The sequence below is a fragment of the Poeciliopsis prolifica genome, unplaced genomic scaffold (genome assembly GCF_027474105.1).
Source record: "Poeciliopsis prolifica strain line A6 unplaced genomic scaffold, Auburn_PproV2 SCAFFOLD011, whole genome shotgun sequence".
Taxonomy (NCBI): Eukaryota; Metazoa; Chordata; class Actinopteri; order Cyprinodontiformes; family Poeciliidae; genus Poeciliopsis; species Poeciliopsis prolifica.
The window spans coordinates 2,176,966-2,191,015 of NW_026562386.1; the positions used below are offsets into that span (position 1 = coordinate 2,176,966).

Sequence of the window (14,050 nt, forward strand, 5' to 3'; positions counted from 1 at the left end):
GGAGGTTAAACTGCTAAACCACTGTAAATATATAGGCACAAGAAAACATATACAAACCATCCTGCCCTTTTATTCCTTATGTTTTAGACATTTGATATTTGTCTTCAAACATACATTTTTAACTGACCCATGTGTACCGAGCAACTAAAAAATGATCATCAACATGGTCACTGAAATGAAGCTGGACAAAACCATTCACAGTAAAAAGTTTTATTGCTACTTGGCTTAAAGTTAATTTGAAAAAAAAAATCATTAAAAACTGAAAATAATAATAGCAGCATCTGAAATAAAAAAATGATTATCTTTTATTTCACAGAAGGTTCATATGAGCATAAGTCTCTGAAAAACAGCAAAAGTGCTCTTTGTTAGCTCCATTCCTAAACAATGTTATTGTTTATTACTCAACATAAAGTTTAGCAGCAATCAGCATGCTAGAAAAAAATATATTGGATATGCTTCATTTTATACAAATAAACTATATTTTATATATACGTTTCTCAGTTGACTTGTATTTAGCACATGCTTCCAGTATGAAATACAGTTACAGTTAGTACCTTCAATGGTGCCCTAATGAGTGGCAGTTTTCTAAGGAATCCCTATAGTTTTCAATTCTGTAGCAAGAGGGTGATAGAAATGTGCATGATACAATAAAGTACAAAAATAAACATCAAGCTTCTTGGCATCGAGGAGGAAAAAAAAAAAAGTCAAGCATTTTTTAAGAAAATAATCTGCAGAAAGAAAACATGACATTAGACAGTGGCTACTTTGGTCACGTGTTATACAGTTGGAGCGCCTCTGATCGGTTTCGTTCACAGCTCAGAGTTACAGTCAAACCATTGGTCACACAGGCATGCATGCACTTCACACTACACAGAAACACAGATACTTCTGCAAGCTTGTTTAGATGTGCAAAGAGGAAGTACTACTCCAAAGTTTAAAAAAAACAAATCACGAGAAAAACAATGTCTGCTTTAATGTGAATTCCCTCTTCTTAAAAATATTTAAGGAGTTTTGTGCTAAGTATTTTCTTTTGAACCAAAGCACATTCTTCACACCTCCCTGTTTCTGTGCATGCAGTTCCAGGCAGATTTCAGTGCACAATGACTGCCTCATCAAAAATAAGTCATACTTGAAGCTGGAAAAAATATAGCAGAGGATAAAATGGCATCAGACAGGAGACGGCAACAGTTTAAGAAAGTCAAATGATGTCAAAAATGGATTTAGCTAGTTTGGAGAGGAAATGTCATATTCATTTTGGACTAGCAACAAAGCACAAAGACAGCAGGTTAAAAAAAAAACAGCTCAGTGAAACATAAGCACAACCCCGACTACATCATACATACACACAGCACTCAATTTTAAGACATTTTAAGTGACAGGACTTATGTGGTTTCGGGTGCTAAAGTGACACGCTCATCACATTTATATTTACACTTGACATGTTGCATATTTTACAAGAGAACTCAAAAGATCACACCATTTTGTGAGACCTGTGGGAAAGTTCAAGCTCTCCTCTGTTGACTCGCACAATCATAATCTGTCTCAGAATGTCTGCAGTGTCCGTGAATGTCTCGCTGACTTCGGGCCGGACGCCAGACGCATTGAGCGGATCATGGACGTCAGAACCTCAGAGTCCCACGTGTTCGGCATCTCAGACATGGGTCGATAAAGTGACAAGAATTAATTATTCGCTTTAGCAAAGTGCTTTGTAGGTAAAATCTGTACTTTTATAACTAGAAAAATAATTCAAGGGCTTTGATGATATGCATGATACAATGTGAAGCAATACTTTTTTGTGTGTTATTTTTAGGGAGATTTTGAGAAAGAGAAAACAATTAAGCACAATATTTTTGACCAAGACTGAGCCATGAATATAAGCAACAGAATATGTTCAGTCTGATTTGTGTAAATGATAAAAATAAGTTAAAGACAGCATTAAAATGACATGATTACAAGAAAACAGACACAAACAAGCTATAAATAAATGTTGTGGCAAATACAACAAAAACTACCCTTTGTTTAGTGATATTTCTGCCAACTACCTTCCACATTACTGTCAGTGGTTTCCTTTACAAATGTTGTGTGTGACTGAGAAACCTGTTGTTAAACTGCTAAACATTAAGTGAAACACACGTGATCGCAGATTTAACTCTTTTTTTGTACAAAGTGCTCATAGCATTTAGTTGAAGGTACAACAACTTGGCAAGCAAAAAACTGAGGATTCCTCACACTTAAGGCTTACACATGCTCTGCAAAAACAGAAAAAAATATTCACCTCAGAACAGATGTTCTTGTAGTTTGTTCTTAAAATAGTATCTGGCAAGAACTTCTTTTCTTACATATGCAAAAGAAACAAATTTGTCCAATTTTTTATAGTATGTGCTGGCCTTTAAAGATTATTCCTGGGAAAACAGAATAGAGATGGACAACTCAAAGGACTTCTCTGAATTTAGGATCAAAGTAGAAGGAAAATTGTAAAACTAACATCATAATAAGCGACAACAGCAAACATTGGACAACTTCTAACCACAGAAGTCCAGCTAAAAAAGTTGGAGGCATTCGGAGCTGGACAAAGTGAGGTTTCTAGGGCAGTACGATACTGAGTTTCCCCTAATAATTTAGGCATCATAAATACAATTATAGTTCATAACCATGGGTACAGAAACCTCAGGATTTACTGGCACTGAAAGTAAATATCATTATAAAAAAATCTTTTATTCCACCAGCATAATATCAAACAGAAACCAGAGAAATCCAACCTCTAGCTTAGTGCATGTATCCTGTGGAGTCAAATACCGTAAGAAATAATTGCTTTATGCAGAACTGCCACGGCAACATTTAATGGAAATTTCTTATAGCTAACTGAGACTTATTAAATCTATACATAGCTTTTTGTTTACAAGTAGATCAGAGTTACTAGTTCTAACTAGTAATTTTTACTTCTTAAGTAATAATATTTTGAAATCAGGCTACTACTGAACGTAGTGTGAAGTCAGTACTTTGGTTCTCTGGACTCGATAAAGGTCCATTTATCATTAAAGATAGTGGGTGCAAATAATGGCTGAGGGCTCTGTGTTATCATGTAACATGATGCCAAAGCTTTGAAGGGGGGAAGAAATTGTTGCATACTCTGAGTGACTTACTTAGTAAGAAAGTCCTTCTGGTGTCAAATACCGCATACGTCATATCTTTTTATTTTGTTTGCTGAAATCTGAAGAAGCATTCACCAATGATTTAAAAAAGCAATACAGCACATAAACGTATATAGAAAAGAAAAAAAAAACAACTTCAAAATGACATCAGGACAAGCCTCTATTTCTAAGATTTAATCTTCAAAAATTTCTGAACGTTTGGAATGAATACTTTGTAATAGTTTGAACATTGTTTAAATTTTGTTCACCTAAGATATTTGTTCAGATTCATTTCCATGTTGTTCAGGTCAAGTCAAGTGATTGAGCTGTAAGTTTTCCACTCAGCTATGACTGATTTCTTGCCAGTCAAACATTCATCTTGCCCTGACAAATCCCATTTCCTCTAACCGCAGTTTGGCAAAGCAGCTTCTAAGTCCAACATTTGACAGAACAAGCAGAAAAATAGAGGGGAAAAAAAAAATAAAATCCATGGAGTAAAAGTGAGAAAATGACAAGTAGATGACAAGTTTGTTCATAGCATCGCTGTATAATATAACTACTATCAGCAGCCTCAAATGTTAATAAATAAGAATAATCTGTCTACACATAAAAAGAGATTTTAAATAAGAAGATAGATAAAACATCATTTTACACTTGCACTGACTGTCTGGCTGATTTGTTCAAATGAATAAGTCAGAATGTGTTCAAAATGCTTAAACTCAAAATATTTATTCTTCTTTTATGGGGATTCATCTTCACTGATCATTCTACTGTCACAATCACTAAAGCTGAATATCTTCACTGTCAAACAACCCATAAAAGGTCTGCAGTGCACTTGAAGCTAATCCCTCAGTGGCTGCAGAGAGTGATTTCTACAACGATTGATCCAGTTTGTAAGATTCTATAAAATAAAACCCAAATTAATAATTTGAACAACATAAAGGCAGTTATTCTTGACTTTTATGTTGGTGACATCTTAAGTCTTTTCAGTTCTTTATTTTTTTTTGTAAAGTTGACATGTGACCTTTGGGTCAGGATTGAGATTTCTCTTTGAAAGTAAAACAAAATACAATGCTGATATTCTTTTGAACGTACCATTTGGGTTAAGAGATTATCTCCAGTTCTCTTTGTGTGAGCCACTAAGAGACGAGAGTTGTATCTGCACCCACTAGACAATTTTCACTGAAGAGACATGGAAACTATAGCATCATTTTCTGTTGGAACATCATGAAGCGAAAAGTTACTGGTGAAAAGACGTCCACTTAAAAATATTTGAATGTAGTTGAAAGTTGTTTGGGGTTGAGCAAAGCTCAACTTTATTTAGGCTGAATTCTGATGGGATTATGAGACAAAAACTCAAGTTTTCAACATATTTTTCTGCACTAAACAAAGACAGCAATGGACCGAGCTTCAATAGCCATAGAAAGGTGTCCAGGGACATCGAGTGTTCGTACAGACCGTGTTCTGTCTGACTATCGCTAAAACAAACTCTCATCCCAACTCTTAACCTGGATGCGTTGAGCTCTCTGATGTGTCGTCCATATTAGGCACTTTTTCAAGCTTCAGTCTCTGCAGGACCTGAGACACCTTTGGGTTCCTGGTGGGGAGACCAACCACAATCTTTTCTGCATCCATCAGATTGCTTAACTTTCCAAGTAAAGGGAAATGCTGTTGATATATTGGACGTGTGGAAACCTTGTTCAGCCCTATATTCTGCTTATCTCTCTTTAATGGCACAGTATCAGTTTTTAACAGAGTTCTAAAGGCTTTTCTTGTCTTCTTAAAATGTTTTCAAATGGCAACTTCTTCCAACTAAACCAGCTGTAGGAGATAGTCCTACATCTCTAGAATGGCACAATCCACACTGGAGCCAAATGGCTGTCTCAGTGTCCTAGAGGGCGGTATCGTAGACTTCCTGCTGCAGGACGGTAGCGAGGCCTGGTCCTGGAACTAAGGTGGAGGCAAATGCAGGAGGGTGTGGTTGGTCCCATAGTGGATCTTTTACGCAAGTGGGTGTTGGCAGTGTGGAGATGCCCGAGACATGAAGGCTCTGGCCTTTCAGCTGCTCTCTGACCTCCTGCTCAAGACCAGGAGGCACAATTAGCTGGTCCTCTGGGTCCTGCTGAGCTGGGGCGGTGAAGTACCCAGATTTTTTCTTAGGCGCCTCCAGGGCAACCTCAATGATATTATGACTGTCTTCTGGGGCCACCACAGAACCATTGGACAGTTTCTTACCGAATAGGCTGGATGTGGAAGGTGACTTCTTGAGGTCTCCATTCTCTCTACCACATACAGCCAGCAGACAACCATTTGTAGCAGAAACCACCACGCTATTCTGTCTGCGCATTTTGCCGTTGCGATTTTCAAGATTCAGCTCCTTCGGGCTCTCAGGGGCCCCTGGCCGGAGCTGGAAAGCACAGCAGTGAATGTCTACCTCCACCTCTAACTTACTACCATTAGAGATGACCCCTTCAAGTGGAGCTTCATCATCGCTGTCCAAGCCGTTGTCAGACTGGTTGCTTGAGAAAGTAGCACTAGAGGGCTGGCGCTGGAAAACACCGGGGTGAGTTCTTGTTGGAGCTGGACCTGGGACCATGATCCCGCAGACTGCAGGAGCAGGGTGGAGGCTGCAGCGCCTCTCTGGGCGAGACGCAGGGCCAGAGGATGGGTGCTCATCCGAAGCGGTGGACCCTGCCTCACTGCCCACCTCCGAGGCTGATGTCTCACTGCTGAACTCGGTACCAATGCCACTGCTAGACGAGATGTTTCCTGAATCACTGGGGCATGGAGTCACAGACACTGGCATAGGGGCCGGGGTTGGACCCCGCAGTTCATCGTTCAACACCGACGGCTCACAAGTACAGCTGTCCTCACCAACATGCAGTGACACCACCACGGCTCCGATGTTGTCCTTGCAGCCATAGCTCTGGGCAAGGGAGCACAGTTTCTTGGCGGCCGCATGTGGATCCCGCATGGCCTGTACAGTATACACAGCCTCCTGATAGGACACATGCTCAAAAAGGACCCGGTTCCCTAGGATCAGGAACTCATCCTTGGCACAGAGTGGCTCAGTGTGCACCCAGGGCTTTGGAAGCACCCAGGGAGACAGATATGAACAGCCCAACAAGCGAGAGCAGCACGTCACTCCACTCACTTTGTTATCCTAGAAAAGAGATAGTGCCAAAGAAACATTGCATCATATCATTACGAACAGATTCTACGTCTATCACATTTAGAGTGAGTATTACCTCTGTTATAATGGCTTTATTGACTTTAACCCTCTCCATCTCCTCGGTGGAGTTCTCCAAGCTGAAAACCTTTGAGAGCTGTACAGGCCGTCCATCACGGCACAGAATGGCCTGGCATGTTCCAACGTTAGCCACAGTTAGGCTAAAGCAGCTCCCGGGCTCCGACGTCTCACGGTGAATGTAGCACAACAAGGCTGATGCACCGAGTTTCTGTCCAGCCATGCCAAGTTTTCTGTTCAGCAGGAAAGAAACTAGAAATAAAATATTCTGATAAACAGCAAACAGAATAAACAGACTTGTCTTACCTGTGTGAGGTGAGAAATGTGTTGCACATGTACATTGTGTCAACACAGGAGTGCTGGAGTTCTTCGCAAAGCACATCTCCCATGGTGCACTGCAGGAGGCGTGGCACCTCCTCGTTGCGGTCGCCATCAAAGATCCCGTAACAACCTTCGCCACCGTCTCCAAAACGGTCCACGGCAAGCACGGAAACACACAACCTGTTCCACACAAGCAGATTCATCTCGTCAAAAGAACGATACAGTAACTTTCAGACATTTGGCAGTAACTCTCCTTGCACGCACTGTTTCACCTCTTTCCCACGCTCTCCTTTGCTTTGGACAGTTTCTGCTACTTGTAGTGTCCCTGTTCCACTTCAGCCCCTCTCATTTATACTCGTATATTCTTTCTTGCTACAACTAGATTCCACCATCATAACTCCACCTTTCCAGCTTTTTTCTCTAACTGCATCCTATTCTCACTGCCGATCACAATATCATCTGCAAACATCATAATCCTTGGAGACTCCAGTCTAACCTCATCTGTCCAAAGCAAACAGGGAACCTAAAAGGCTTAAACTGGACAAAAAGAAAAACAAAATACAAAAGCTGTGGGGAACTGTTTTGTTTATCATAATGCACTGGTCTGTACTTGTATTCCTTTTCTCAAGCACTGAAGTTGCCATTGTGTTGAGACTAAATGTTTTGTCAAATTTGCTTACTTGAGAATCAATACAGGTAAAAATTCCCAAAAAAAGGAGTGACTCCTTGATAAAAAGAAAAACTTATTTTATAAATTTTGTTCAGTGTCGTACGTTACATGCAATGCACCAAAGAAGAATGATATTTTGGTGTTTCACAAGAAAAAAATAAGAAAGCTTGGCATATGCAGACTTAATGAGGCGCAACAATATTTGCATCTGCATTCGCGTCCTTCACTAAAGCAGATTTAGTGGTATAATTTATTTAGTTTCTGTTATGATAAAGGAAGTCTACAAAAAGTAATTACCAATCCTTCCCTGTAAATAAAACAAATCTTGGAAAAGCAAAAGAAGAACACACTTATTCCTTTGGCCTCTCATCTCGGAGTAACCGTGCTTCCAGAGAGTCGAGGAGCCCAGGGAGTCTCCGGGTGTCGGGGCAGATTTCTGGTCTAATTTCAGCGTGGTAATGTGGCTGCAGGGGAGGAACAGGAGAAAATAACAGGAAACACTGCAGAACAAGGTGTGTAATGAATGCATAAAAAACTTGTTTGGTAAAATGCTGCCGTGTTTCGTTTTATTTCTTTGTGTTTCTTTTTTGTTTTATTGTTCAAATGTGTGTTTTCCGAGAAATGTCCCTTCCTCACTTTTCATTTTCCAGAACCATTATTGGTTTTATGTTTTTGCGCCTCAAGGCCGCAGAATCCAAAATGTTTAATTTCAGGCTTTTAAAACGGGCAAAATGCTGCGGGCGGCTCTGCATGCCGTGACTCACCTGAACAGATTGAGGGTTTTGTGTTCCAGCGTCAGGCTGCGGTTGCCCGTCAAGTCCAGCTCTTGCAGTGTGGCAGGCAAGGAGTCAGGTAGTTGAATCTCAGTCAGCTCATTGCAGCTTAGATCTACAAGCTGCGTGTAGAAACATTCAAAGCACATGTAAGCTGGAGAACGCTGAGGACAACCGTCTGAAATTTGAAATGGCACAAACAAGAGAGGAAACAAGTCTGACCTTGATCTCAGGCAGGTTGAGGATTTCTGGGAAGACGGTTATTTGATTCGAGTGTGCTATGAGAGTGTGCAGCCGCTTGCAGCTGGACACCGTGGAGGGGATCGTCTTTAGCTTGTTCCCACTTAAATTTAGCTCCTCCAGCAGTTCCAGTTTACTCAGCTTACTGGAAACAGGAGAATACACATTCAAATATAAACCATTGGCTGATCACAATTAATGATAAATCTATTTCCTTAAGACTTTAAGTACTAGTAACAAAAATGACAGCCATTTGTGAGCTCAGTTAGCTGTGATAGATGGGAAACTCACCTGGCTGGGAAGGAGAGCAGCTGGTTGTAAGCGATGTGAAGGATCCGCAGGTTCTGGTGTCCGACCAACAGAGCGCCGCAGTTCTCGTTCAGATTGTTCCCGGTCAGGTAGAGCTCCTGGAGAGTGCTGAGGCTCTCTTCTGATTGGCTACTGGGGGGAATACTTTGCAGGGCGTTGGCTGACACGTTTAAGTATTTCAGGCTGGGAAGACAAAAAACAAAGTAAGAAAAACAGAACAAAGTCAGGAGTTAGCCTAATCCGGATCTGGTCTGATACGTCTTCCACTGATATTTCACTGCAATCCAGAACTCTGCAAACATAACATCATTTATTCAGATGCTACAAGAAAAGGCCATTTTAATACTTTAAATACTTTAACACATTAAGTATGTGTGTGTGTATTTATTTAATTGACTAACAAAAATTTGCAGTATATTTATTCTTCTGACCGGAAGCGATATTAATATTTTGGAGTAACTCAGCAGGAGTCAAAACTCGAATCTGATACAGAATCTGTGGATGGAGCCAAACATTAGGGCGATGGTCAGGAGGCCAACTGACCTGAAAGACTCAGAGCTCATTACCAAAGATTAACTAGTGGAAACATACAAAAAAAAACTGATCAATAATTGTGAGACGTGAACAGCAAAAATTTGTGTTACTGTCTTTTGATTTATGCTTTTCTTTTTCTAATTTCATATCAGAAACTAACTTGGTTCAATAAAATCTTTCTAAATCAAAATCTGCAGTGGCTCTGAATAAATCAGGACTTATCTTTGCATTTATATCATGTAGTATATGCTTTAATATTTTTATTCGCGGCAGTATAGTAAATCATTTAACAGATAATAAAAGTTATGACCAAGGTTTCTTGTACTCAGTACAAACTCCAGCAAAATAAAAGGAGAGTTTAGAAAGAAACGCCAAACTAGTCCCAGAACGGACCGTGACAGATGTGTAAATGGCTGCCAGGTTCGGTAATTTCCTTTTTATTTTCCTAAATGTGCTGCAGAAGATATAGTTAATCACAGAGGTAAACATCCTCGCGAGTGGAGGACTGATTTGAATATTCATTAAGCTGCATAGTAAAGGGTGGCAGTAATTTGAACTGCAGTAGATCTTACGTAACCGGCGTAATTAAGTCATTACTGGTGTGTATCACACACTGGGCAGTAATAAAACTTGATGCAGTAAAATGTGAATCCTGTCATGTTTTTAAACAGTCTTTGCTGAGGAGTAGCTCATAAACACTGAAAGCCTGTTAGGATCTCGCTGCTTGTGTGGCTTTTTACTACACAAAGGAAAGCAGGTAAAACAAAACTCCAACAATCCTCTCAGTTTCTGTTGCATGTTAGTCAGTCCTGAATGCAGCTGTGGTTAACTGCATGTTTTGCAGTTCTCGACAACATGTCAGGAGATCCATTTCTTTTCAGAAGTCACTGCCATAACATCTCCGCATCAGAGACAGCAAAGTGCTTCAGGACAACTCAACAGCTAATGGGTGTTAAGTGGTTTACCACATCGGAAATAAGGAAGCAAAAAATGCTCTAGTTATGGTTGGGAAAGCTGCATTGATCTTGACCACATTTGCTCCAACAAATCTATATGGTGCTGCGTTACAGTAACCGTTCACAGAAACAGAGCAGGACTCAGACTGCCGGTAAGAAGTTGTAAAGCAGAGAAACCTGTGGATGAAGGATCTTAAAGCCATCAAATAAAGAGTTAAGGGCAATCACCCTCTTTAAAAGGTAAGAAGACTAACTTTAAGGCCTTGTAAAAGAGACTCTCTGGAAGTTCGCTCAGCTTGTTATGCTGCAGGTCAAGGGCTTCCAGAGGAATATGGTCAAGTAGGTCAGGCACTCTCTGCAAACGATTGTTCCCCGTCAGCAGTTTCCTCAAACTTAAGCTGTTCAGCAACCTGTTGGAGACATTACAGAGAGAAATCAGGACAAATCCATATCCAGCTGCAGACACCAAACGTTTATTCTCCTCTGAGCATCGTCACAGAATTCACAGCCGGGCATGTCGGTCATGATTCTGCTTTTTCTACGCTAGAATGGTCAACAATTGCAATTGCGGCGCTCCATAAAGAATTTAGAAGTAAATACAGTGCCTTGAAAAATTTCTAACACTTTGTCACATCTTAATTTATGACCTGTCTGCTGTGTGTTCATGGTGCTGTTTGTTCTCTAATGTTCCCTGACAAAAATTTGAGGCTTTCACACAACATCTACATGTATACTGATGTTCAACAACACAGAGGTGGACTTTATTGACTAGGTGACTTCTGAAAGCATTGGTGGCACTGGGGTTTTATTTTGCAAAGAGTTATCAGATTAAAATAAGCTAAAATGCCACATGTTTGAGAATTTTACATGATGAAAAAATAACTAACATATCCCTGTCCATCCACTTCACTATTATGCACTATTTTATGCTGGTCTTTCACATGTGCATTTCACATTGCACATGTGAAATGTAACATGTTACATGTAAATGTAACATGTAACATGAATGTAACATGAAGAAAATGTGAACAAAGTCTCACGGCATGAATACTTTTGCAAGTATTCAAAAGTTGCAAAAGTTTTGAATACTTGTTGAATATTAACACACTATATTTATCCAAGTTAAATATACAAGGAAAAAAACAGAAATATAAGCAACGTAGCACCTGATGTACATATGAATTCCAGTTGTGTGTTAAATTATATACAAAAAGTAAATGAATAAAATTGTGAAATGATTTGATTTGAAAAAAAAAAAAAAACAAGTTCAAACCTGGAAGGAAGTTCAAACAGCAGGTTGTGTTGAAGCTCCAGCATCTCAATTTTTCGACAGTCACACACCCAGGCTGGAAGGTATTCCAACAGGTTCCTGTCTCAACACACATAAACCAGAAAGAAAAACACTCAGACTGAGCAAAGCTGGTGTTTTGATTTTTTCCACCTGTATTGTTTTGGGATTATCTGACTGTCCCTTTTTATAGCTTTATATAGCTTTAACCTCCAATATCTGGAAATTATTCAGCATTACTGTGTTTCTGATACTGCAGTAATTCTTTAATTAATTCATGTCAATTGACTTCTGAATTATTAAGGTGGAAAAAAACACGTAAACAATTCAACATCTTGCAAAGCAATGTAGTAACAATAAGTAATTTTTAGCTCAATGAATAAAATTTAAATCAAAGCTGAAAAGAAAAACAAAACTTTTTCTTTTGCAAAAACGTTTAAGCACAAGTTTAAACAATTTTTTTTACTTGTCTTAATTTCATACTTAAATTGGAAATAAATTGGAAGCGCATTTCTATCACTTAAAAAAAGCATATGAAGCGGCTATGTCATAATAATGAGTTTCAAAGTTCTAATGTTCACTTTTCATAAATATGAGCTGTAAAGTTGGTGGTTTTGTGTTACGGCAAGTTAAGTTTATCTGTGGAAACGAGATATTTAAGGTGCTTTACATGTTGAAAACACAAAGGGAGTTTATTACACTGGCATAAGAAATGAAGGTAAAGAAAGTCAGAATAATGATACACTAAGTGAACATTGTGATCGTCACACATTTAATTCTTCCACACGCTCAGTAAATCAAATATATAACTTTCTGTCTCATAAGAATAAGGTCTGGCTTCTTTTTTTCTTTCAAGAGGCAAAAATGAGCTTTCATACATGTCACTTGTATTTTTAATACTTTTTTCTTTGTGAATCCGATTTACTTTGCACATTTTGCTCTACATCCTCATACCTAAAAGTATGTAGGGCTCTGTAATAACTGGAACAGATTTTTTTTCCATAAATAAAAGTTTACAAGACACCCTTCAAATGTTTTTCTAGTCAGACAAGCATTTATCCTCACTGGCAGTGTATAGTTATAATATTACTTTATGTATCAGTTTTGAGCTGTGCAAAAACGTTGAAAATATTAACCTGCTTGAAAAAAAAACACACACAGTGGTTATTCCAAAGAGGAATAATCATTTATTCTGCTCGTAATATTGTTATGTAAGCATAATATGCTGTTCATGCCAATGGGCTTCATGTATTTAGCAGAATACAATAATGTGAATAGTTACATAGTTTCATGTTAAAGGCTGTTAAAGACAGACCCTATGAACTGCTAACATCCAGTCATGATGACACATTGTGTTGGTGTCAATTATATTTAGGTCTCAATTATTCTAGTAGACCCAAATTTCAAAACACAAACAAATAAGACATTATTAAAGTCTATGAAAGTAGAAAAAGCAAGTGAAACTTAATTAGTCAGTTTTTTAAAAAGTACTAAAAGTAAATACTAGTGCACCTGTAAATAAGCCTGAGTAATATTTCAAAAGTGGGATTTTTTTTTTAAGTGAAACTATAGATTCAAAATATTCACTGATTTTCAGCAACATAATTTTGCCCACACATGCTGCGGTATTCAGCATGAACTAAAAGCATAAGAAAATAACTTCTTTTTATGGAATGTAAGAAAATCTCTGTGACTCCACATCCACCTCTTGTTCCTGTGCAGAACTCACTGTGAAAGGTCCATGTGTGTGAGCTGGTTCGGGACTGGATAGACGTTGACTGTTGTGAGGCCTGCAGGAAGACAAAGGCACCGATCATCATCAGTGAAACATCTGCATCGTTTCTGTCTCTTGTGGGTTGGTAAGTTGAATGCATCGTCACAGCAAAGGGCCACACGGGGAGGGGGGAGGTAATAATAGCAGCCAGTTGACGCTCCGTTTCACTCACGGTTGCTGCCGGCATGAAGCATGCGCAGTGAGAAACCGCTGAGCGTGAGTGTCCCCAGCTGGTTCCGCTGGCAGTGCAGAGTCTCCAGGTTGCAGACGGAGCTCAGGTCGAGCGAGTCCAAGCAATTATCGCGCAAGTCCAGCTGGGTTACGTGGCTCACTAGATCTGGAGTCTCACATTTAACACACCTGAGTCCGTTCAACCTGAAAATAATAGAGCAAACTGGATGAAGCCTTAACATGTCTGCAGGAACACAGCAGAGAAGCAAAATCTGACAATTATTTGTGAAATAGCACAACCACTTTGCAAAAAGGAGTTGAATAACAGCAGCAAATGAACCACAACACTGTGACTTCTGCAAAGCTGTTTTGGTGGTCACAATGTTATGACTTTTTCGGTCTAGATAAACAGGTAGGAGAGTTTCAGGAGACATGACTGCCAGGTGATGCACTGTGATTAAGGCTCTCGGTCACATGTGTCAAACTCGAGGCTTGGGGGCCAAATCTGGCCCACCGTAGGTTTTAATGTGGCCTTTTAGACTCCAGATTACATCAACTAGTCCCTCCAGTTTTTCACAAATCTGCAAAATTCATACAAAATCAGCAGATCCTCGCATTTTGTTTTTTCAGATTTTT

The 14,050-nt window shown here is 39.4% G+C and overlaps 1 protein-coding gene across 2 annotated transcripts in view; it reads right to left on the bottom strand.

Annotated features, from left to right (window-relative positions):
- Positions 1-194: 194 nt before the first annotated feature.
- The window catches only part of phlpp2 (PH domain and leucine rich repeat protein phosphatase 2), a 36,221-nt gene continuing 22,365 nt past the window's right edge, over positions 195-14,050 (bottom strand). For both annotated transcript variants that reach the window (XM_055036338.1, XM_055036339.1), the window contains 11 exons: positions 13,416-13,618; positions 13,199-13,259; positions 11,455-11,550; positions 10,436-10,591; positions 8,674-8,874; positions 8,365-8,527; positions 8,134-8,264; positions 7,720-7,833; positions 6,685-6,879; positions 6,380-6,611; positions 195-6,294 (listed from right to left, as the gene is read on the bottom strand). In XM_055036338.1, coding sequence (XP_054892313.1) covers positions 5,023-6,294; positions 6,380-6,611; positions 6,685-6,879; positions 7,720-7,833; positions 8,134-8,264; positions 8,365-8,527; positions 8,674-8,874; positions 10,436-10,591; positions 11,455-11,550; positions 13,199-13,259; positions 13,416-13,618 — 2,824 coding nt within the window. In that variant the 3' untranslated portion in view covers positions 195-5,022. The remainder of the gene's footprint in view (positions 6,295-6,379; positions 6,612-6,684; positions 6,880-7,719; positions 7,834-8,133; positions 8,265-8,364; positions 8,528-8,673; positions 8,875-10,435; positions 10,592-11,454; positions 11,551-13,198; positions 13,260-13,415; positions 13,619-14,050) is intronic.